Source organism: Bubalus kerabau, chromosome 4 (genome assembly GCF_029407905.1).
Source record: "Bubalus kerabau isolate K-KA32 ecotype Philippines breed swamp buffalo chromosome 4, PCC_UOA_SB_1v2, whole genome shotgun sequence".
NCBI classification, from domain to species: domain Eukaryota; kingdom Metazoa; phylum Chordata; class Mammalia; order Artiodactyla; family Bovidae; genus Bubalus; species Bubalus kerabau.
The window spans coordinates 111,355,759-111,381,914 of NC_073627.1; the positions used below are offsets into that span (position 1 = coordinate 111,355,759).

The window sequence follows — 26,156 nt, forward strand, 5'->3', positions numbered from 1 at the left end:
TAATGCTGGGCTTTTGATTGTTGTCTGAGATTGTGGTAAGAAAAGGAATGTGCCTGTATTTTTGGTAATCTAGTTATAATACAACTTAAAATACATGGTGGGATAATCAAGGCTGCATTCTGACTTTCATGGACACTATCTTTGCCTTCATGGGTCCCTTCCTCCATTAAAAAAGTTTTAAATGATAGTTTATGATTGCATTGGTATAAAGATGTATATTGTTCAAGCTTGATTATATTCTTTTTTACTGATTTGAAAGTGATTAAAACACTTTCCTTGGCCCCTAAAAGTTTCCCAGGCCCTGGACACTGGGCCTGTGTGTGTGTGTGTGTGTGTGCTCAGTCACTCATTCATGTCCAACTCTCTGTAGCCCCATGGATTATAGCCTGCCAGGCTTCTCTTTCCGTGGGGTTTTCCAGGCAAGAATACTGGAGTGGGTAGCCATTCCCTACTCCAGAGGATGTTCCCAACCCAGGGATCCTATATTGCCTAAGATAGAGATGGGCCCTGGAAATAATATATTGAAATATTACTTGGTGTTTTGGCCTTTCATTCCTGTGTTCCTAGGGAGGTATTCTGGTTTTATTGCCTCAGGGAAGAATGACCCAACAGGCAACAAAAGAGCCAAATTCTTGGCTTTGAGGTTCAAAGCTTTAGGTCTTGGGATAGCACCATAGATTTGGAAGAATAGATGAAGAGCTGGGCTATTCTGTCCCTTAGTATATGAAGAGTTCATGCACCAAAGATGAAATAGGCCAGAGAAGTTGAGAATATGTGGTTTTATCTGGGATCCCAAACTTGGATTAAAACTTTGGAAATCCTAGAGTAGATGGGACCTATCACTGCCTAATCATTTATTCCCAGGGTAATGTTTCCAGAGCTGTTGATGTGTGGGGCTCTGATGTGTCTCCCAAGCCCAGTGTGGTGGAGACATGAAACAAGTGCCTTCTTGGTGGGCCAGGCAAACAACTCAGAGATGGCATCTGGGTTTCTAGGAACCCCGGTTGGAGAAGGACACAAAAAGGTTTTTGGTGGTTTGGATAGTGGCAGGCTTCCCTGGTGGCTCAGATGGGAAGCGTCTTCTTGCAATGTGGGAGACCAGAGTTCGATCCCTGGGTTAGGAAGATCCCCTGGAGAAGGAAATGGCAACCCACTCCAGTACTCTTGCCTTGGAAAATCCCATGTACAAAGGAGCCTGGTAGGCTACATTCCATGGGGTCGCAAAGGGTTGGACACGACTGAGCGACTTCACTTTCACCCTTCTGGCAAAGTGCCAGTCTGTGTAGCCTGTGTGGCAGGACGAGGCGGGCAGAGCAGAGCTCTGCATGGATCCATAATGGAAGAACATTGGAGAATGAGGATGTTTCCATGGGTTCCAGCAAGGAGATATGATGCCAGCAAAGACGGACTCTTGGCATTGTGGTACCACACGAACTCTTTAGAGTTGGAAGAGAACCAGAATTGACTGAGATTAGGTTTTTTTCACCTGAAATTATGAGCACTTGAAAAAGAAATTAAGTACAATAATGGAAAAATTAAGTTGCAAATTTTGTACCTCAGAATTTTTTGAAGCCAGATTAGTATTCACTATATGTAGGTTTATATGGGTTCTTTACATTATTTGCAGGACCTTCCACCTTTAATTTTTTTTCCTTTTAACTCTTCTAAAAATCTTAAAATGTATTGGTATAATTTCTGTCCTCATTTTACACATAAGAAAATAAGGGCACAGAAAAGTTAAGTGACTTTCCCAAGGTCACACAGCTAGCATGTGTGTTCTACCATGACCCCATTCACTCTACCATTCCTGTTTTGTGGGTTTTTGTTGTTTTTTTTTTTTTTTTTGGATTAATTTATTTTTGTCTGTGCTGGGACTTCACTGCTGTGTGCGGACTTTCTCTAGTTGCAGTGAGCCAGGACTACTCTCCAACTGTGGTGCACAAGCTTCTCATTACGTGGGCTTCTCTTGTGCAGCATGAGCTCTAGAGTGCTCGGGCTTCAATAGTTATGGTGCACAGGCTCAGCTGCCCTGCAGCCTGTGGTATCCTAGTTCCTAGACCTGGGATCAAACCCATGTCCCCTGTATTGGCAGGCAGGTTCTTAACCACTGGACCACCAGGGAAGTCCCCTACTCCTGGTTCTTAATGTCCGATATTCCCCTAAAGAACCTCAGTGAGAGCTTTCTCTCAGGCTCTCAAAAAATGGTATTGGTACCAAAATGCTGCTAGTGTTTTGCAGTTAATGCTCAGATGTGAGGAGGGCTGAGGGCTCATCTCCTGGAGCTCTGCTAACATGCCCTGGGCTCCCTCTCTGCTGTGTTCTATGCAGAGCTCTGCTTCCATGAGTGGTGGTGGGGAGGTAAGGGTATAATCTGAATACAGGGCCCCAGCACCAATGCAGTGGGATGAGGTGGGGTGGTCAGGTCCTAGGCTGGGTGCCCCACCCAGGTTAGTCGATGCTGTTCTGCTTCTACAGTCCTGTGTCCACACTTAACAACACTGTAGATTTTTCTTGTTTAATTGCCCACCCCTTTCCAGACTATGAGCAGCTGAAGGCAGGAATTACACCACACTTTCTCCCCATTTGTATCTCCTGCACCTCACAGAATGCCTGGCATGTAATAGGTGTTTAAAATATTTGCTGAATGAATGAGCAGATAGGTGGATGGATGGATAATAAGATCCTGGGTACCACAGTGTCCCTCACATAGTCCTAGTCTCATATCTCTTGATAAAAAAGCAAGCCTCTTTTGATGGGTATTTGGGTTCAGTTTCCTTTATCCCACCTGAGAAAGCTTTGTGAAAATAGCTTCTTCTGTTGTGGGCCACTTCACCTCCTCTTTCCTTCCTTATCCCCAAACCTTTCCTTTATTATTATTTTCCACCACTGTTTTAGTCAAAATGTTCAGAATACTTTTCCTCTTTCATCTACATGTTTTAAGAACTGTTATGTTTAACTGTTAACTTCCTTTAAACCCTCTTTAGAAGCAGAGACCACATGTTATAAATCCATATGAGTAAATATTTTACTGTCTCTTGTTTTGAGAAGAATTATAATTAAATTTCATGGTAGAACAATTTCTAAAGTGGTAAGTTGCCTTTCTAAGATATTACCATGTCTTGTTTTAATTCTTACTTTCAGTAACTAATTTACATTATTAAATAAGATTCACTTCACTGGAGTCACTGAATAATCACTGCGTTGGATAAGTGTTGTTTTATGACATTAGTTTTATCACGTATGCTAAATTGTTTTTAGGAAGTAGCCTCAGTATTACCTGAAAAGAGATGGGCAATATATGTCCCAAATCCAGTAAATTTATCATTAGAACAATATCACAAATATAGTAAACTTTCATTGCATTATTTTTAAAATATTTAACTGCAATACATGATAAATAAGCTTTATCCTTTAACAGATTCTAATTTTTTTCTTAAGGCACCGTGACAGAGAAACTTATCCCAAAGATTATGATATAGAGGGTCCTGAAGAAGTGAAAAAACTATGTAATTCAACATATCGTCGACTTGGAACCAGTGAACCCCCAGTAAGTAGTAACCACTAATTTCTCTAAGTCCAAATCTTCCTCCTAGTGAAACATGAAGAAGTAGAGGGAGGAGCACTTTCTCAGGGCTCCTCTTAGTTGTGTTAGTTACTTAGGCAGGTGGCTTAGCCACTGTTTGCCTCAGTGACCTTACCTGTAAGACGGGAGCACTTCATAAGGTTACTGGGTAAATAAAGCAAATAAAGTGCTTAACTCAGTGCCTGGCACACAGCAAGTGTTCAAGAAATTATTACTGCTATTGTGATACCTTGCTAGATGTCTCCTCTAACCTTCATCATCACCCTATGAAGTAGGTATTATTATCTCTATTTTACAAATGCAGAGAAACTCCTAGACATTAAATGACTTACTCAAAGTCACCCAGCCAGGGAGGTGAAAGAGTGAGAGTTTGAACCCATTTCTTTGATTTTATATCTTTTGTATTTAAGGTGACAGAGTTGTAAGTAATTTAAACATGCTACTATTTCTTATAACATTTGTACAACCAAGTTACTAAAGGAGGAATCATTGCATAAGTACTTTCTGTTTGAATTGTGGATGGATTACTCCATGGTTATTTAGGTGTTTTTTTTTCCTTTCTTTCTTTAAAAGATAATTTTGTTTATTTATTTATTAGCTGTTCTGGGTCTTTTTTTTTCTATTTTATTTTAAATTTATTTTTTTTTATTAAAGGATAATTGCTTTATAGAATTTTGCTGTTTTCTGTCAAACCTCAACATGAATCAGCCATAGGTATACATATATCCCCTCACTTTTGAACCTCCCTCCCACCTTGCTCCCCATCCCATCCCTCTAGGTTGATACAGAGCCCTGTTTGAGTTTCCTGAGCCATACAGCAAATTCCTGTTGGCTATCTATTTTACATGTGGTAATATAAGTTTTCATGTTACTCTTTCCATACATCTCACCCTCTTCTCCCGTCTCCCCATGTCCATAAGTCTATTCTCTATGTCTGTTTCTCCATTCCTGCCCTGTAAATAAATTCTTCAGAACTATTTTTCTAGATTCCGTATATGTGTGTTAGAATACGATATTTATCTTTCTCTTTCTGACTCACTTCACTCTGTATAATAGGTTCTAGGTTCATCGACCTCATCAGAACTGACTCAAATGAGTTCCTTTTTATGGCTGAATAATATTCCATTGTGTATATGTACCACAATTTCTTTATTCATTCATCTGTCGATGGGCATCTAGATTGCTTCCAAGTTCTAGCTATTGTAAATAGTGCTGCAATGAACAATGGGATACATGTGTCTTTTTCAACCCTGGTTTCCTCGGGTATATGCCTAGGCGTGGGATTGCTGGGTCATATGGTGGATTTATTCCTAGTTTTTAAAGGACTCTCCATACTGTCTTCCATAGTGGCTGTATCAATTTACATTCCCACCAACAGTGCAAGAATATTCCCTTTTCTCCACACTGTCTCCAGCATTTATTGTTTGTAGACTTTTTGATGATGGCCATTCTGACTGGTATGAGGTAATATCTCATTGTGGTTTTGATTTGCATTTTTCTAGTAATGAGTGATGTTGAGCATCTTTTCATGTGTTTGTTAGCCATCTGTATGTCTTCTTTGGAGGAATGTCTGTTAAGTTCTTTTTCCCACTTTTTGACTGGGTTGTTTGTTTTTCTGGTATTGAATTGTATGAGCTGCTTGTGTATTTTGGAAATTAATCCTTTGTCAGTTTTTTCATTTGCTATTATTTTCTCCTATTCTGAGGGTTGTCTTTTCACCTTGATTATATTTTCCTTTGCTGTGCAAAAGCTTTTAGGTTTAATCAGGTCCCACTTGTTTACTTTTGTTTTTATTTATGTTATTCTAGGAAGTGGGTCATAGAGGATCTTGCTTTAATTTATGTCATCGAGTGTTCTGCCTATGTTTTCCTCTTAGAGTTTTATAGTTTCTGGTCTTACATTTAGGTTTTTAATCCATTTTGAGTCTATCTTTGTGTATGGTGTTAGGAAGTGTTCTAATTTCATTCTTTTACATGTGGCTGTCCAGTTTTCCCAGCACCATTTATTGAAGAGGCTGTCTTTGCCCCATTGTATATTTGTGCCTCCTTTGTCAAAAATAAGGTACCCATAAGTGCATGGGTTTATTTCTGGGCTATTTTATTCCATTGGTATATGTTTCTGTTTTTGTGCCAATACCATACTGTCTTGATGACTGCAGCTTTGTAGTATAATCTGAAGTCAGGATGTTTGATTCCTCCAGCTCCATTTTTCTTTCTCAAACTATTTAGGTGTTTGCTCAATCAGTGTGAGGCAGGAGCCTCCCAGATTCTGTCCTACAGTGTCAAGAGATTTGGGACTAGTTGACAGCTCAGTTCAACTTCTTAGTTTGGCCTTGGGGCCTGAAGTGTTGGTAATTTCACAGACAGATATGAATGTGTTTAGAAGTCTGGGTTTGGATCACATTCTTGCCCTCAAAGCCTGGGCTACTTTAAAAAAGGGTAAGCCTAGGAAGATCCATAATTCTACCATTGAGAATGGCTCTAGAAAATTCTCTGTTCTGCAAGATGATGGGAATAATTTAGCTTAGCAGAACCTATGCTGTTCCCCATTCCTTTTATAGTTATCATAGGCAGAGAATAATAAACATAGACTGAAAATGGGAATTTATTATAAAAATGCGGCTGCCTGGATATGGAACAAGGACACTTACTGGAACAAAGACAGCTCTAAAGCAAGTCATCTCTCTCTCTCCCTCTCTCTTTCTCTCCCCTCCTCTGTTTTCTATCTGATACACACACTCCTTCTCAGAATCTCTATTTCTCTCTGCTTTGTCCTCCTTTAGTCCCACAGCTTAAATCTCAGGGGCATTCTGCCAGTTTCCCCAGTTTTCACCCTGCCCTCTTGCCTTTGCACAAGGCTGCCTAATTGGTCATTAGCCAGCACATGGATGGAGCTCTTGAGTATAATGCCCAACTCAGAAAATAACCACCCCTTCCCACTTCTCCAAACCCAGCTTACCCTTGCTTTCTTGAGCATGGTGAGGATGAGAGCAAGGTGGACAATGCAGGCATTGTCCGGCATGCACTTAGCATCTTTGACCCTTAAAAACATTTATTTTTTATTCCTAAATGAAAATACTCTTGATCTCTAGATTGTGGGAGGAAGTGAGATGAAGTGAAATATAAGGAGTAGGAACCTCAAACATTTATTCCTTATATTCCATGCATTGTAGCAGTTAATTCTCAGGTTTAATAGAGAATGTATAAATGAAATAATATTTACCTTCTTTATGACTTTCATTGATAGTCATTGAAACCTTGTCCTACCAGGTTTACAGTGTGTGTGTTAGATAAAAATGTTACTGAATGAACTTGGGTCCACTTCCCAACCTGCAGCAAAGCCAAAATTCAGTTTGAAAATAGAGACAGGATTTTGGAAAAGGTTTACTATAAGTCTCATTTGCAAAACTAAGTTACAGATATGAGGCTCTGGTAATCTATCTACAGTAGCAGAGCAGCAAGAAGGGAATCAGCTACATATTCATAAGTGGTGGGACAAAGATAAGTGAGTAATCAGGCCCAGATTTGGCTTTGGGAGATGAGATATGGGCCATGTAGAAGAGAAAGATGACAGAGAGCCATTTTAGTGCCTGCCCAAGAGCATCTCATGTAGGAATGGGAGAGGGATTGACTGTATTCCCATGAGCTGAGCCAGGACATCGAAGTGCAGAGATTGGCATCCTGTATCATGAAACACACGGCTGAATGTTCCCAGAAGAGTTCTCAGCTTCTATTAGAACACTGCAAGAAAGTCAGTTTTGAACGTCATTCAGTGCCAGAGAGGGTCGGATACAGGCAAACCCAGAGAAACCCAAAACAAGAGTACATGTCCACTTTTCCCACATTTGCTTCTCTCCTTCCTCATGTCTTCTCACCCTCAAACCCTCAAGGAGCCAGAAGGAGTTGGGGTGTAGGGAAGAATTCCAAGGGGGACAATTTGGAAGAAGTCAGCTGAAGTAGACCAGACTGACACGTTTCTTGAGAACCTTTCATTTTAAGTGAAAAAAAAATTTTTTTTTCTCATTGGATATAATTTTAATCACGTGTTAGTATTCTCCACATGGTGATGAGTTACCCTTTCGTTGTAGGATAAGGTCATACAACAAAGGTCATGGGGGAGGATTTCTTTGAATTGTGCAAAGATCTTATGACAACTGATTATCTTCTTAAAATCTTCATGTGAGCATTTTAAATGTCTCCATCTATCTTTACTTTCTTCACAATTTTTGTAATACTAGCTTGACTTGGGGCATTTCTTGTATATCTGCAGAAGGCAGGCAGGTATAAATGATCTTTGTATGTATATGGTCGATTTGCTTTCTAAACAAAACTTGGGGGTTTTGTTTGGGGTTTGGATTTTTGGGGGCTTGGAGGTGTTTTGTTTTGTTTTTAGTTTGTTTCCCAAATAATATCACATTTTAGATACTGGCTTTTCCTCTGTGGCCAAAATTTTTTTCTAATGCAATTCTTCCATAATGTTGCAGAAAGTAATTTGTGCAGCAGTTTTTAAGAACCTTTTACATATTATATTTTACATCTGGATTTTGGCTGGTACATGGGACTGGGCATTTTACTTACTCAGTAAAACTGTTCTTGGGACAGAAGTAGCCAAAAGGTTTTTATAATATCTGAGTGACCAGAAAAGTCCTGAAGCCTGTCCTATATTTCAGCAAAGAGCATAAAAAGGAATTATCCCTTCCAAGTAACTATGGATGGACAGCAATGAAAGAATAGATTTGTTTTCTGATTGTACCTACTTATAAGACCTACTTGTTCAATGAGCCAATTGCCCATTTGTATATAAAATAGAAGTCTATTCACATCATCCCTCTCCATCCTCTTCCCTTACTTTAATTTTCTTCATGGCACTTCAATGACTGGACATATTTAAGACTTGTTAGCTATTAATTGTCTGTCTCTCCCTACTAGAATACAAGCTTTATGGGAGAACAGATGTTGGTCTTTTTTGTTCTCTGCTATATCTCCATTTCCTCTAATGGTGTCTGGCACATAGTACGTGTGTGTGTGTGTGTGTGTGTGTGTGTGTGTTAGTCGCTCAGTCATGTCTGAATCTTTGCAACCCATAGACTGTAGCCTGCCAGGCCATGGGATTCTCCAGGCAAGAATATTGGAGTAGGTTGCCATTCCCTTCTCCAGGGCCGGCACATAGTAGGTACACAATAAATATTTATGGAAGGAGGAAAGAAAGGAAGACTGTATTCCACAAATATGTATTAATTTCCTATTATCTTGTTAAGTGCTGGTCTAAGAAATGTTGTGCCAAGCTATCATGATGAGTGCTAGGGTAAGAAACATAATTCAAAGCAAGGTCACTGTACATCAGGAACTCACAGGCTTTGTGGGGGTAATGGGTGCATGCAACCACAGTGGTGGTATGTATGATGGATAATATGACAGGAAGAAGGTCAAGGCACTTGAACTGAAATAAGTTGAGGAGAGGGTCAAGGATGGCTTCCTAGGGAATTCCCTACTGGTCCAGTGGTTAGGACTCAGTACTTTCACTGCCGAGAAACCTGGATTCACTCCCTGGTTGGACACTAAGATCTCGCAAGCTGTGTGGTGGTGTGGCCAAAGAAAAGTATGGCTTCCCAGTAGAGGTGACCACCTGAAGCTTCTGGGCTGAATGTTTAAAGGAACTATCTGTTGGTGGAATCTGGAAAGATACTACCCAAATTTCAGTGGTAGCATAGTCGAATTCCTACCCCAAAGACCCCTCTGGCTTCAGGAAGCTGAGTGGAGTCGTGGATTCATAGGGGAGTAGTCATTCAAGCCACTGAAATTTCTGATTGTGTTAATAGTAGTCTAAGTGATTATGGGAAGTAGTATTTTAAATTACAATAGTTTGTGTTATTTTATTTGGACTTCATTGAGGTATTACTTAGCTGTAACAGAGTGAGTTCCATGCAAAGTAAATGATCAAGAGTACATCTATCATTGTTTCTTCATTGTTAAGTATCCCTCACCCACGGACCTCATGGCAGATTATGACCCTCTGTCATAATCACTTATGTAAGACCACTTCTAAGGAAGTGTTGCGCATTGAATCCCATAAACTCAGAGGGATTAACTACAGAGTAAATTTGATGTTGTATCACAGAAGATGAGAAATGTCAGATAGAAAGGAACAAAGAGAAACTTGAGTAATTTTATTAAGCAGATTTTTCTTATACAGCTAATGGATCAATGCCAAGGGATTTTTGGAACAGGATAACCCTGATGAGCAAATTAGTCTAATATTAGATTAGTATTAACAACATCACAGTCATTTTGGACTTAAAATGGCAAACAAATGAATAGTACAAAAGTGTGCTAACATTCACTTTATGAACAGATGAATACTAAGTAGGTCTCAAGTAAGAGCTGTTTTGGTGGATGAAAATACAACATTTAAAAATTAAAGACCCTAAAAGGGATATAATTATAATGGATTTGAGAAATTAAATTGTCATTTACTTAATTGGTTCAGGTATTTTTTTTTCTTTGATTGACATAGTAGAATAGTATTTTGAGCACTACAATCTTACAAATGCTTAATTACCTGGTGTATCGTCAGATTCCTGACAGCGATCCCCTGAGCTATGAGTTCCTGTGAGGCTCAAGAGCCTACGCTGAAACCAGCAAGATGAAGGTGCTGGAGTTTTTGGCCAAGATCAATAGTACCATCCCCAGTGCTTTCCCGTTGCATCATGCTGAAGCTTTGGGAGAAGAAAAGAGATCCCGAGGCAGATCTCTAGTTAGGTCTTGTGGTGCTGCCAGGGCCACTGCCCGCTCCAGGGTCCCACCCAGAGATCCGTCCAGTGCCCAGTGAGTTCTAAGGCGGCAGCTTCACTTTCTTTGACCAATACTGCCAACCTTTTAAGAAGTGAGAGGCTAAAGTAGGGCTGGAAATGTCAATATCTATCTTCTTTGTGTTCCTGTTTTACACTATTACCTTTCAAATGTTGTTTAATTTCCTAGAATGTTTGTTTAGATTCAGAATCCAAGTTTACGAATGACATGGATCACAGATTTGTTGTTGTCTGTCAGATCTAAGAGTAAGAGTTTTGGTACTGTGTAGTGTAATTCAGAAAATCCTTCATCTTTGGGGATCCAGAACAAGATAACATAGCTTTGGAATAGTAATTTTCTTGGAAATGTTAAAGAATGTTGTAGTTTTAAAACAGATGAAAATCAAGTAAGCTGTAGTCAAGTTTTGATTTATGTTATTCATCTTTGTCTCTCTCTCTATAACATTCAGTAGTACCTTTAGCAATATATTTAGATGTTGTTAGCTTATTCAAGAATGCCAATAAAAACAATAAGAAACTAAAAAAAAAATGAAAAACACATATGGATCAAATCTTTATAAATGGAATAATTTTAAATGTCAGTGAAAGAGAACCACTTAAACCAGGGAGAAGAAAGATGTTTGAAAGATAGTGGACTGTTGAGTCAGGGCCCTCTCTTGCTTTCTATCTCCATAATCTCTGAATTTGAAGTTGATGCCACAGGTTCCGGCATGCTCTCCTGGATTTTGTCTTTTCCTATGTCAGTACAATTGCATCTGACTTTCCTGTTTCAGGAATTCTGTGTAAGTTTTGGCCAACTCGAGCGTATTTCCTTGTCTTATGCTTCAGCTAGGGGCTTGGGATTCTATTGAGTATCATTTCTTGGCACTTGGAATGTGAATGAAAAGAGGTATCTGCCATTTTGATCCTATTACTCTCCTTTGTGACTCTTTTTCTGTGTCAATAGTCATGCCACATGGCTTCCCAGCTGGCTCAGTGGTAAAGAATCTGCCTGCCAGTGCAGGCGGCCCAAGAGATGTGGGTTTGATCCTTGGGTAGGGAAGATCCCCTGGAGTAGGAAATGGCAACCCGCTCCAGTATTCTTACCTAACAATTTCTATGGACAGAGGAGCCTTGTGGTCTGCAGCCTATAGGGCCTGCAAAGAGTCAGACAGGACTGAGTGATTGAGCACAGCCATGCCCTAATTTAACTTTTAGAGAAACTAGCTTTTAATATTTCATATGTGTCAATTTGCTTGTGTGCGTGTGTGCATGCTAAGTCGCTTCAGTCCTTCAGTATGAGTTAGAGGAGCATGCTTTCAGGGAACCCTATAAGGAACCCAAAAAGAAATGCCTGTTGGGCATCATTTAAAATGAATCTTGCTGAGAGAGATTCTGCCAGGGGGTAAGTCTTCCTCAGCACAAATAGGCTGGTTATATTTAAATGTGAAACTTGAGGGGAAGTCCTAAGTGACCTACTCTTTTCCTGTACCCATTACCCAGATTATACACCTACTGGCTTTTCTTAAATGTAGCCATACGGGAAGAGTTCATTTTGGAAGATTAGAAATAGAGACTTAAAAAATTGATACTCAGGAAAATGGGGAATAAGAATGATATTATGAAGTGTACTTCCTGTATACATATTAGATATTTTTTATATTACCATTTTACTCAAGCTAGATTTTATTATGCAAATTAAATGGAAATTTTAGTGATTATCCTGTAAGCTTGTGCTATGATAATTGCACATATCAAATTGCCGATCTCCAGTTTGTGATACATATATATACAGCCCAAAAGACTTTTAAACATATGGAAGTGTTTTTATAAATTATCCACCCTTATGTCAGGTTATGAACATTTCTAGACCAAAGTGATTTTTCACATGAAGATGGTGTAGGATTAGGTTTGCCTACACACAACAGAAACCAGAAATCAACAGTGGCTGTTCACATAAGGTTTATTCTTTTATATAAAAAGTCGGTGGCACCAAGCAGCCCCTGGCGTTGAGCCGTGGGTGTAAGGGCTTGGGGTTGGGTGTGCTGTGCCCCACCCTCAGTACAGAGCAGAGAGGCGGATGTTTCTTTGGGGTTATGTTGATGTGCGTCAGAGGAATTAAATACCTGGCCTTGGTTCAGAAACCTAACAGATTGCCAGACAAAAGGAAACACTTGAAGTAAGAAGCTTCCTATAAAGCTTTATAGGTAGAGTTTATATTTATAGCACCAATGTACATTTTGAAACCTTCTTTCAGGAATGGGAGTAAAAGGGGAAAAAAGGGGAGCGGTGGGTGAAGGGGTAGATAAAAGCTTTAATTTAAAAAGAAAGTTCAAAGAAAGGAAATTATTTTGATTAAATATATTTCATTTGGGTATTTTTGGACCATATATTAAATTAATTGTTAAGCTGCAGTCAAGTTGTGGAAGTGAGAGTTTTGATAAGCCCCGTATGGACTGCATTGTGAATCACTTGCCAGTTGTATTTTAAGGAGCTTATTTAATGATTTAAAAGACTGTACTGTATATAGGAGGTATGTTACCTTCTTATTTGTATGTTTACCATATACTTTGATATTTGAAATGTTATGTACTGGAAAGGCCACTTATATTTCTAGAAAAGATTGGATTTTATGCAACCTTTTTTCCTTGAATTAACAGCAATAAAAAAATGAAAAAAAAAAAAGTCTAGAGGATAACAGGCCAAGAGTGGTATGAAAGTTCAATAAATTGTCAGACACCTACTGCTTCTTGCTTTCTGCTCTGCCATCCCTTACAAAAGGCCCAGTATGGCTGCTGGAAATCTGCCATTATGTCCACATAGAAAGAGAAACAGAAGCTGGAGGTTGTATATATTAATTCCATTATGTCCTATTGTCCAGAACCAGTCACTGGTCATTTCTAAGTATAAGGGAGGTTAGAGATGTAGTCTGAAACCTCATGGGCCCAACTAAAATTTGAGGGTTCTATTATTGATGAATAACAGAATGGGAAGTCTAATATTGGAGGATACTATTTACCTCTGATATGGGAGACACAGAGGGTAAGTGTGGGCTCTGCTGACAGATTGCTTCTCATTGATTCTTGGCTCCACCACCTACTAGGTTGTAACTTTGGTCAAGAGTTTACAATTTTCTGTTTCTTTATTTCCTTGGGTAAAAAGTGGGAATAGAGTTTTCATGAGCATTTAATGTGAAGACATTTAGAATGGTGTCTGGTCAATATGGCATTGTTATTGCCATTATTCCATGGTTTATTGCAACTCACTAAGCTACAGCCAGTATAGTCTCTGGGTTTTATTTACTACTATAGCTCTAGAACTTAGTAGGATGCCTGGCATTTCACATATATGGACGGATGGATGAATGACTGAGTCAGACTGCTTGTTTTAAACTGTGGAATTTCTTTTCTCTCTGGTTTATCTGAGCATTACTTAATCCCTTTCAACCTCAGTTTTCCCCTCCTTAAAATGAAAATAAAATAAGCCAAGAGTCCTTCCTTGCTCCCTCCAGATCTACTCTCTACCTGTCTCAACCCTGCTGTGTACCAAGGAGGCTGACCTTTATGGATTATGTCAGTGAGTTCTTTTGCCCTCTGGCTTTCTGTGAATTTCCAGGACCTGGCCTGTGGAAGGCACTGACAGGTGATCAGCAATGGAAGGAGAGCTGGCTCGGACATTTCTTTGCTTTCCTCCTGAGAGGCCATTTTGGCAGTGGCTGTCTTCTATGGATTAAATGATTGTGTCCCTCTCAAACTCAAATGTTGAAATTCTAACTCCCAGTTCAGTTCAGTTCAGTCGTTCAGTCGTGTCCGACTCTTTGCAACCCCATGAATCGCAGCACGCCAGGCCTCCCTGTCCATCACCAACTCCCGGAGTTCACCCAGACTCACGTCCATCGAGTCAGTGATGCCATCCAGCCATCTCATCCTCTGTCGTCCCCTTCTCCTCCTGCCCCCAATCCCTCCCAGCATCAGAGTCTTTTCCAATGAGTCAACTCTTCGCATGAGGTGCCCAAAGTACTGGAGTTTCAGCTTTAGCATCATTCCTTCCAAAGAAATCCCAGGGCTGATCTCCTTCAGAATGGACTGGTTGCATCTCCTTGCAGTCCAAGGGATTCTCAAGAGTCTTCTCCAACACCACAGTTAAAAAGCATCAATTCTTCGGCGCTCAGCCTTCTTCACAGTCCAACTCTCACATCCATACATGACCACAGGAAAAACCATAGCCTTGACTAGACTGATGTTTGTTGGGAAAGCAATGTCTCTGCTTTTGAATATGCTATCTAGGTTGGTCATAACTTTCCTTCCAAGGAGTAAGCGTCTTTTAATTTCATGGCTGCAGTCAGCATCTGCAGTGATTTTGGAGCCCAAAAAAATAAAGTCTGACACCGTTTCCACTGTTTCCCCATCTATGTCCCATGAAGTGATGGGACCGGATGCCATGATCTTCGTTTTCTGAATGTTGAGCTTTAAGCCAACTTTTTCACTCTCCTCTTTCACTTTCATCAAGAGGCTTTTTAGTTCCTCTTCGCTTTCTGCCATAAGGGTGGTCTCATCTGCATATCTGAGGTTATTGATATTTCTCCTGGCAATCTTGATTCCAGCTTGTGTTTCTTCCAGTCCAGCGTTTCTCATGATGTACTCTGCATAGAAGTTAAATAAGCAGGGTGACAGTATACAGCCTTGACATACTCCTTTTCCTATTTGGAACCAGTCTGTTGTTCCATGTCCAGTTCTAGCTGTTGCTTCCTGACCTGCATATAGATTTCTCAAGAGGCAGATCAGGTAGTCTGGTATTCACATCTCTTGAAGAATTTTCCACAGTTTATTGTGATCCACACAGTCAAAGGCTTTGGCATAGTCAATAAAGCAGAAATAGATGTTTTTCTGAAACTCTTTTGCTTTTTCCATGATCCAGCGGATGTTGGTAATTTGATCTCTGGTTCCTCTGCCTTTTCGAAAACCAGCTTGAACATCTGGAAGTTCACGGTTCACGTATTGCTGAAGCCTGGCTTGGAGAATTTTCAGCATTACTTTACTAGCGTGTGAGATGAGTGCAATTGTGCGGTAGTGTGAGCATTTTTTGGCCTTGCCTTTCTTTGGGCTTGGAATGAAAACTGACCTTTTCCAGTCCTGTGGCCACTGCTGAGTTTTCCACATTTGCTGGCATATTGAGTGCAGCACTTTCACAGCATCATCTTTCAGGATTTGGAATAGCTCAACTGGAATTCCATCACTGCCACTAGCTTTGTTCGTAGTGATGCTTTCTAAGGCCCACTTGACTTCACATTCCAGGATGTCTGGCTCTAGGTCAGTGATCACACCATCGTGGGTCATGAAGATCTTTTTTGTACAGTTCTTCTGTGTATTCTTGCCATCTCTTCTTAATATCTTCTGCTTTTGTTAGGTCCATACCATTTCTGTCCTTTATCGAGCCCATCTTTGCATGAAATGTTCCTTTGGTATCTCTAATTTTCTTGAAGAGATCTCTAGTCTTTCCCATTCTGTTGTTTTCCTCTATTTCTTTGCATTGATCACTGAAGAAGGCTTTCTTATCTCTTCTTGCTATTCTTTGGAACTCTGCATTCAGATGCTTATATCTTTCCTTTTCTTCTTTGCTTTTCGCTTCTCTTCTTTTCACAGCTATTTGTAAGGCCTCCCCAGACAGCCATTTTGCTTTTTTGCATTTCTTTTCCATGGGGGTGGTCTTGATCCCTGTCTCCTGTACAATGTCACGAACCTCATTCCATAGTTCATCAGGCACTCTATCTATCAGATCTAGGCCCTTAAATCTATTTCTCACTTCCACTGTATAATCATAAGGGATTTGATTTAGGTCATACCTGAATGGTCTAGTGGTTTTCCCTACTTTCTTCAATTTAAGTCTGAATTTGGCAATAAGGAGTTCATGATCTGAGCCACAGTCAGCTCCCAGTCTTGTTTTTGCTGACTGTATAGAGCTTCTCCATCTTTGGCTGCAAAGAATATAATCAATCTGATTTTGGTGTTGACCATCTGGTGATGTCCATGTGTAGAGTCTTCTCTTGTGTTGTTGGAAGAGGGTGTTTGTTATGATCAGTGCATTTTCTTGGCAAAACTCTATTAGTCTTTGCCCTGCTTCATTCCGTATTCCAAGGCCAAATTTGCCTGTTACTCCAGGTGTTTCTTGACTTCCTACTTTTGCATTCCAGTCCCCTATAATGAAAAGGATATCTTTTTTGGGTGTTAGTTCTAAAAGGTCTTGTAGGTCTTCATAGAACCATTCAACTTCAGCTTCTTCAGCGTTACTGGTTGGGGCATAGACTTGGATTATTTTGATATTGAATGGTTTGCCTTGGAAACGAACAGAGATCATTCCGTCGTTTTTGAGATTGCATCCAAGTACTGCATTTCGGACTCTTTTGTTGACCAAGATGGCTACTCCATTTCTTCTGAGGGATTCCTGCCCGCAGTAGTAGATATAATGGTTATCTGAGTTAAATTCACCCATTCCAGTCCATTTTAGTTCGCTGATTCCTAGAGTGTCGACATTCACTCTTGCCATCTCCTGTTTGACCACTTCCAATTTGCCTTGATTCATGGACCTGACATTCCAGGTGCCTATGCAATATTGCTCTTTACAGCATCGGACCTTGCTTCTATCACCAGTCACATCCACAGCTGGGTGTTCTTTTTGCTTTGGCTCCATCCCTTCATTCTTTCTGGAGTTATTTCTCCACTGATCTCCAGTAGCATATTGGGCCCCTACTGACCTGGGGAGTTCCTCTTTCAGTATCCTATCATTTTGCCTCTTCATACTCCCAGTGTGATGCAATTAAGAGATGGGGCATATGGGAGGTGTTTAGTTCATGAAAGAGGAGTCCTCATGAATGAGATGAATACCTTTATAATAGAGACACCAAAGAGCTCTTCCCCACTTCTGCCATTGTGAAGACATTGTGAAAAGAGGGCTGTCTATCAACTAGAAAGTAGACTCTCACCAGTCACTGCTTGTGCCTTGATCTTGGCCTTCTCAGCCTTCAGAATTCTAAGAAATAATTACCTATTGTCTATAAGTCACTCAGTCTATGAGATTTGTAACAGCAGCCTGAGCAGACTAAAACATTGTGTCTGTTCTGAAAGCCACAACTACCACGTGACCCTCTCTTTAGAGCTGTAGATCTGGGTTCCATAACTGCCCAACCTGTGACTCACCAGTATTGCTGTTGTCAGGGGCTTCATCATTGTATGCTGGTTTTCTGAATTCTGGCCACACTTTTATAAGTAGATTCTCTACTAAACTTTCTTCATTTCCCCCATATGATTTTTCTTTTCCTTCTGGCACCATAATTAATACATAACACTCAGGGTTGCTTTAAGTATCTAGAGGGATAATGTATATAAAATGCTTAATATTGTGTCTGATACAGAATCCATCTAGTCAAGGTTATGGTTTTTCCAGTGGTCACATATGGATGTGAGAGTTGGACTGTGAGGAAAGCTGAGGGCCAAAGAATTGATGCTTTTGAACTGTGGTGTTGAAGAAGACTCTTGAGAGTCCCTTGGACTGCAAGGAGATCCACCCAGTCCATTCTGAAGGAGATCAGCCCTGGGATTTCTTTGGAAGGAATGATGCTAGAGCTGAAACTCCAGAACTTTGGCCACCTCATGTGAAGAGTTGACTCATTGGAAAAGACTCTGATGCTGGGAGGGATTGGGGGCAGGAGGAGAAGGGGACGACAGAGGATGAGATGGCTGGATGGCATCACCGACTCGATGGACGTGAGTCTGGGTGAACTCCGGGAGTTGGTGATGGACAGGGAGTCCTGGTGTGCTGCGATTCATAGGGTCGCAAAGAGTCAGACACAACTGAGCGACTGAACTGAACTGAACTGATACAGAATAAGCAGTCAATAAACTTAAGAGCCACTAATGCTATTATCTGTTTCCTTTTACTATTCATTATTTAAATTTGGTAGTACCTTTGTTTTATATAATTTTCAGTGGTGTTGATTGATTTATTGAAATATTTACTGTCAAAATGATTAGAGCATATCTAAGATTAATTGTTGGGCCAACCTTACACCTTAAAAACAAAATGATACCTAGTAATTTTTCCCCTAAAATATAATGCTTTATTTTTTATTAGAGTGTAAAATATGGAGCCCAGTACAGAGTCCTCTGCTGCTGATTTGTGAAACTTGGAATCTCTGAGGAAGAATAGTTGAGTTACAAGTATAAGAGTCAGAGCTGGGAAATTAGGCTGCGAGGCTGGTGATTCAGGAGGTGAGGTCTTAGGGGACAGAAATCATAGAAGCCATGGAGTAGACCAAGGAACCAGGATCAGAGACTATAGCTAAAATTGCTTTGAATAGGATGGGTTCTTAGTTTTACAGAGCGTCTCTAATCTTCACAAAGATGGACCAAAGGAATTTGACTCTAGCTCTTGGATACTCTTGCAGTTGAAGTCTTCAGTTTTCTAAACAGTATTTTCTCTCTCTTTCTCTCTCTTTTTTTAAAAAAAAAACAAAATCTAGTGGAATTGATGTGATCTGGGGCTTCATTGGATATCTTAGGGAAGCTTGTCTTCAGGTTTGTAGCAAGTAATTGATTCTCTTGGTAGTAGTGAGTTCTGAATCTCTGCTGTGAACCTCCATATTTGTGATCTTCTAGAGTATTGTATGGGAAAAATATTGAATCCTCAGCATACATTTTTATTCCTAAGATCCTCTAGATATTACCCATGATGCTTCTGCAATTGACTTGAGTATATCCTATAATTATCAGGTTTTTCTCATAGTAATAATTGTTTGATAGTTCATTGAATTATCTTCTGTGATAGAGAATGGATAACAATGATAATGGTGGTATCTAAAGTCATGTGTGATTTACAAAGTGATTGCTACGTTTTCTTACTTAGGGAAGTTAAAATATACTACCTTGAGAAGGAAATAGAAAGCAAATAAGAGTTAGTATTTAGTTGAATGAAGTACTTTCTATTTCACGGAAACAACCAATCTGATTTTTGTTCCAACAAAACATAGTAAGAAATTGCCATTTTCACATATTTATGATGAAATCATTGACTGCTATGGGACATTTATTTTTTAATATGAATAGAGTCAACAATTAAAATCAGAATGTACTTCAGCAGAAATATATTTTAGTAAGTGAGAATTTTTAACTATTTATTTTCTTTATATGTGATTTTTTATTTTTTCCAGGTTTGGATATCAGAAACACGTGAAAAAATGGCACAAGTTTGTTTAAACACAAAACTGGCCAAAATAAAGAGCAAGGCTTTATTGAATGAGGAAACTATGAACTCTGGAATTATTGAAAGGTATGCTTAATATAGCCTTTTGCTTAGAACAGGCAGCTACAGGAAAGGGCTAATAAATAAGCAGTGAAGGAGGTAGGTTGGCCCCAGCTACACATTATTGGACTACAGCAAGCATGGACACCACATCTTAAGCTGCCATGCTTTCTGTTCATGCTGCTTCCTCTGTCTGGAATTCCCTTTCCCTTGGTTGTTTACCAGTCAGCTCTGTGCATTATAGGTCCAATTTAGTGTCTTTTTCCCTTTACGTGTTTTTTTCTGGTCATGGTTCTGATAACCTAGGTTTGAGCCCCATCTCTACAATTTATTGCTAAAAGTTAGTGCCTTTCTGTGGAAATGCATGACATAGACTTCCTCTTGTATTGTAGTTATTGGACAGAATGCTGAAATTTTCCATTTACTTGTTTAGGCATTTTATTAATATTTTGCAAAGTGCATTAAACTTGCAAACATGGAAATCCTTTAAAAATTTATAATAAAAATTCAGCTCCCAAATTAGTTTTGTATGGCTTTGAAAGTTTGTAAATGTCAGTTTGACATGTTTTCTAAAAATTGTTATTTTGTTTCCAGGGACACTGGATTGCCTGCCACAGGTTTTGGAGCTCTCTTTACTAGACACTCACCAGATTGGAGCAAAATGTTCGTAGTCCCTAAACTGCTGCAGATTGCACAAAATGTTTCTTAATGGTTCAGAAGGTTTGATTGCAGGGGTGAAGGAATTGGTGAACCAAAGTCAACAAACTGCCCTTTATGTGGTATCTTACAGGTTACTTTCCTTTCTTAAAAAAAATGGTGTTTGTTTTTTTCCAATTTATGAACACCATCAGACTGTTAGAAGAAAAGTAGATTATCATTTAAAAAATATGAGCAGTGATATATGTGTTTGTGTGCATGTGTATATACAAAACTTAGCATGAGACTTCTTTCCTTTAACAAGCTTTTCCCATCAATATGCAAGCAATAATAATAATAATACAGTAGGCAATGGCACCCCACTCCAGTACTCTTGCCTGGAAAATCCCATGGACAGAGGAGCCTGGTGGGCTGCTGTCTCTGGGGTCGCACAGAGTCGGACATGACTGAAGCAACTCAGCAGTCATACTCAATATTTGTAGATTCTATATTTGTAAATTCTCTTACTGCTAAAACTGATTTGTAACCCCCAAGTCAATACTAAGGGTGCTGTTGCAGACAATAATGGATATGCATAAAGACATTCAGTTCAGTTCAGTTCAGTCACTCAGTCGTGTCCGACTCTTTGCGACCCCATAAATCGCAGCACGCCAGGCCTCCCTGTCCATCACCAACTCCCAGAGTTCACCCAGACTCATGTCCATCGAGTCAGTGATGCCATCCAGCCATCTCATCCTCTGTCATCCCCTTCTCCTCCTGCCCACAATCCCTCCCAGAATCAGAGTCTTCCAATGAGTCAACTCTTCACATGAGGTGGCCAGAGTACTGGAGTTTCAGCTTTAGCATCATTCCTTCCAAAGAAATCCCAGGGCTGATCTCCTTCAGAATGGACTGGTTGGATCTCCTTGCAGTCCAAGGGACTCTCAAGAGTCTTCTCCAACACCACAATTCAAAAGCATCAATTCTTTGGCCCTCAGCTTTCCTCACAGTCCAACTCTCATATCCATACATAACCACTGGAAAAACCATAGCCTTGACTAGATGGACCTTTGTTGGCAAAGCAATGTCTCTGCTTTTCAATATGCTATCTAGGTTGGTCATAACTTTCCTTCCAAGGAGTAAGTGTCTTTAATTTCATGGCTGCAGTCACCATATGCAGTGATTTTGGAGCCCCAAAATATAAAGTCTGACAGTTTCCCCTGTTTCCCCATCTATTTCCCATGAAGTGATGGGACCGGATGCCATGATCTTCGTTTTCTGAATATTGAGCTTTAAGCCAACTTTTTCACTCTCCACTTTCACTTTCATCAAGAGGCTTTTTAGTTCCTCTTCACTTTCTGCCATAAGGGTGGTGTCATCTGCATATCTGAGGTTATTGATATTTCTCCCGGCAATCTTGATTCCAGCTTGTGCTTCTTCCAGCCCGGGATTTCTCATGATGTACTCTGCATAGAAGTTAAATACGCAGGGTGACAATATACAGCCTTGACGTACTCCTTTTCCTATTTGGAACCAGTCTGTTGTTCCATGTCCAGTTCTAACTGTTGCTTCTTGACGTGCATACAGATTTCTCAAAAGGCAGATCGTTAAAGACATTAATGGTGGCAAAATGGTGGTAAAATTAATGGTGGCAAAATATTTGAGCCAACCAAAGCACACATTCCCAGCTGAGGGGGAACAAGGTGAGACTACCTTCTTGTTTCAGTTTTCAGAGTGTATGCAAGTGTCCTTTTCACAATCCTGTATTTTTTGCATTTTTTTGGTGATTTTTTAGTGATTTTGCTGTTTGAAATGGTTTCTAAGTGTAGTGCTGAAATGTTATTTATTGTTCCTGAAGGCAAGAAGGCTGTGATATGATTTATGCAGAAAATAGATGAACTTCCTTCAGGCATGAGTTACAAGTACAGCTGGTCATACTCAAAGTTAATGCATAAACTATATATTGAATAGAATGTCTTTAAACAGACACACACATGAAGCCAAAATATGTATTGATTTGCTGATGAAAATGTTGTAACCAGAGCTTGAAGGAAGCTAACCCTGTATTTCTCCTAATACATTCAAGATTTTCTAATTCAGTGTTCACAATGAATTATGTGAACACTGTCACTTTGCAGAACATTACTGTGACTAGTGAGAATTGACTGTATAGGAAGAAACTACTATTTTTTTTTAACTAATAAAAGAAATTGCTTTTGGAGACAACATGGTTTGTCACTACAGAAAAAATATTTCTTTTCTACTCATCTTTGTAAAGAAGACAAACTTTCATAATTGCTATAATTATATATATATACATATATATAAGTGATGAAATATAGGTAACTATAAGCATGAAATGGAGAAGGCAATGGCACCCCACTCCAGTACTCTTGCCTGGAAAATCCATGGATGGAGGAGCCTGGGAGGCTGCAGTCCATGGGCTCACTCAGAGCCGGACACGACTGAGCGGCTTCACTTTCACTTTTCACTTTCATGCATTGGAGAAGGAAATGGCAACCCACTCCAGTGTTCTTGCCTGGAGAATCCCAGGGACGGGGAGCCTGGTGGGCTGCCGTCTACGGGGTCGCACAGAGTCGGACACTACTGAAGTAACTTAGCAGCAGCAGCATAAGCATGAAAAAATTCTAAGTGTTGGATCATGTATTATGAAGATATGAGTATATATATCATCACTGGCAATTTAGTTGTTTTTGCTCCCTTTGAGAACTGTCTAGCTTTAGAGCTAACCTATTTTGCAGAGTGTGTGTAGAGTGGTAGTGGAAAGCGCTGTAAGCTGACCCTGAGTTGTCTCCTACAACTCCAAGTAGAGAAAATATTCTCGGATATAGAGGAACTGGGCAGTATATCTTGAGGAGAAAGAAATGCCAGGGAAAATAAGTGCAGTTAAGCCCAGAGAAGTACAGCAGAGGCACTCAACTCATATCTCTTATACTCACAGTGAAGACACCAGCTGAGCCTCCCTTTTCAGTGGACCATTTATAGAGTCATCAAAAGCAGAGGCAACTGATCATCTTATTAATAATACAGCTGAATTCCTGGTCTTAAAAATATCATGACACATTTAAAGGACAAAAGCATCATGAAGAATGAAAAGACATAGACAGCTTCTACCAGATGAAATAGACCTGATGGAACAAATGTAACAGGAATTCAAAACTAATGGAACAGAAATAGAAAGCTTAATTACTTAGGGAAATAAAGAAAACAGTTGCAAATATAAGGCAAAATAATAAAAATCGGTTGACATTAGTTTCCCAACAGCAACACTGGATGCAAGAGTATGATATTAAAGTATTAAAGGAAAAGAATTTTGAACCCATAATTATTTAAATGTGCGAGTCAAATAAAGATACTTTCAGGTATACAAGGACTAGTTTCAGACTTACTGTCCTGACATGAATAATGATAGAACTGGGCAAAATATTAATATGTTATGCAACTGTTGTCAGGATTGAATAGCAACCAGTGGGGTTCTGTGCTCCTGAAGATGAGAAGTGAGGATCACTTACTGAGGTCACTTTTCCTGGCTACAGTGCAGGGAGGTGAACCCAAGAGTAGAGCAGTGTTACTGTTGAGCTGGGGGTGGGGAATAGGAATTTAGAGCTTCTGATGTAATTGGAATTTGTAGGACAGACTACTGGATAGAAGGATGTTGTGTTTGGAGGTAGGAACAGGTCTGCATGCAATTTCCCTCAGGTTGTTAGTCAATTGCTCAGCTCTGCATACACTATCAAAATAGTACATACTTCTGCTTTTAAAAAATCAAATGGAACTGGCTAAAGTGTTTTCTGAAATTTCACAGTGCTGCCCCTTCCTGCATGGTGGTATTGTGTAGTGAACTTCAGGGCTACATTACCTACTTTCAAATCCTGGCTCTGCCACTTACTAGCTATGTGAACTTGGGCTATTAATAGTTGCTTAATCATTTTGTACCTTGGTTTCTTCATCTGTAAAATGGGGATAGAGTTATAGAGTTGTTGTGATGACTAAGTAAGTTAATACATGTGAAACAGAACAGTAATTTGTGCATATATGTTAAATGCTAAGCAGATCTGCTGGTCCAGCCACTCAGCAAATACTTTTGGTCAAGAAACTCCTATCTTTCAGTTCAAGAAAATATTCTTTATTTATTTCACTGATGATTTATATCTTCCATTTTCTCTGTTCTCACTTTTGGAAATACTTTATTTAGATGTTGGTTTGGCTGGCCTGGTCTTCTAATTTTCTTGTCTTCTCTCTCATATTTATCTTTACTGTCTAGTTTACCCTCTGTGTCTTCAACCCTACTATTGAGTTCTCTTTTTGTTTTCTGAATCTTTGGTTTTTATAGAATTCTTTGTTTGTTTCATGACTGAAATATCTATTTTACGATGTTAGTAATAGTTTTACTAAATTTTTATCCATGCATAGTATCTATTTCCTCCAAGATGCTTTTTATTAGTTTGCCTTTTGTTTGTTTGGTGTCTATCTTCCATACTAGAAGCTTTCCTTAGATGTTTGGTAATTACTTCTTGGTTCTCTGCTCATGGGCTTCCCCAGTGGTTCACCTGGTAAAGAATGTGCCTGCAATGTGGGAGACCTGGGTTTGATTCCTGAGTTGGGAAGATCCCCTGGAGGAGAGCATGGTAACCCACTCCAGTATTCTTGCCTGGAGAATCCCTATGGACAGAGGAGCCTGGTGGGCTACAGTCCATGGTGTTGCAAAGAGTTGGACATGACTGAGCAACTAAGCATTCCTGCTCATAATTAAGAGATGAGGCTCAGGGCCTGTGTGTGAGGCTTATTTATTTGGAGCTTCACTAGAGGGATCTAAGCATGTCTTTTTTTTTTTTTTTTTTTTTTTTGTAGAAGCCCTGGTATCAGTATTTTAGTCTTTCCTTATGAGCTGGTCACATTCCCCAGAGGAAGTTCCCCAAATTGCCCATCTGGGCTAGTACCTGTGGTGTTGGAGTAAACAGGGCAATTGGCTTGGACATCTATGTTAATCCTTCACTGTGTATGGTCCCTGAACCATGTTGTTGGTCAAGGACTTTCCCTTTTACCCTTTCAAGTGAATAAATTTCTAGCTTCCTCCTGAGGTAAGGGAGTAAGGGAGGGGCGGTTATTCAGTAATAGGGTGTGGAGGAGGATCCTGCCTGGAGTTTATGTGCTTCTCAAAAAGTTCTGCCCCAATCTTCCTTTGCTGCTTTAGGATTTGTTCAGCTTTCTGCTAAGTCAGAGACCACTTGTCCATCTTCTCTTGAGCTTTGAAAGTTCATTTCTCATGTTACTTTTTCTGTTCTCCTTGTTCTTGTGGGTTTATTTTTTTTTTTAATCTCTTTAATTTGATTTTAGTGAAGCTTTTTGAGGAAGCAAGATTCAATGTGTACATTCAATCTTAACCTTGAAGTCATTCAGTCTCATCTGAAATTTCACCTCTTCTGAAGGACCTTTCCTTCCTACTGCCACTCCCAGCCCCCATGGTAGGTCTCTTGTGGGTGTTCATAGTACCATGTACTTCTTTTATCCCTATCTAGTTAGGTTGCTGTTACTTACATTATTTGTCTTTCTTACTGAATTCAGTGCTCTGAAGCAAAGGCTGTTGCAGCTCTCCCCAGTCCTAATAAAGAGCCTGACCTACTGTAGATATAATTAATTTCTCAAATGAACAAACTATTTCTGATGTTGAACAGCAAATTATACTGGGAAAGGGGTATAACTAATTCCTATTTTGCTTGATTTTACAACTTTAAGTCCTGAAGATCTAAAGTTCTCAATGTTAGTTTGGTAAATACATTAAAAGACATGGTCTTTTAGAAAATCAGCTCTTATTAGTTTGAATTACTAGAATTA

General features: G+C 39.6%; 1 protein-coding gene across 3 annotated transcripts in view; it reads left to right on the forward strand.

The window, feature by feature from the left end:
* Window positions 1-26,156, forward strand: part of CFAP95 (cilia and flagella associated protein 95) — a 109,584-nt gene that overhangs the window by 30,394 nt on the left and 53,034 nt on the right. For 2 of the 3 annotated variants that reach the window (XM_055580243.1, XM_055580241.1), the window contains exons 2-4: window positions 3,439-3,547; window positions 19,573-19,691; window positions 20,259-20,327. In XM_055580243.1, the coding sequence (XP_055436218.1) occupies window positions 19,600-19,691; window positions 20,259-20,327 (161 nt within the window). In that variant the 5' untranslated portion in view covers window positions 3,439-3,547; window positions 19,573-19,599. The remainder of the gene's footprint in view (window positions 1-3,438; window positions 3,548-19,572; window positions 19,692-20,258; window positions 20,328-26,156) is intronic. The other variant, XM_055580242.1, reaches the window with a different exon arrangement.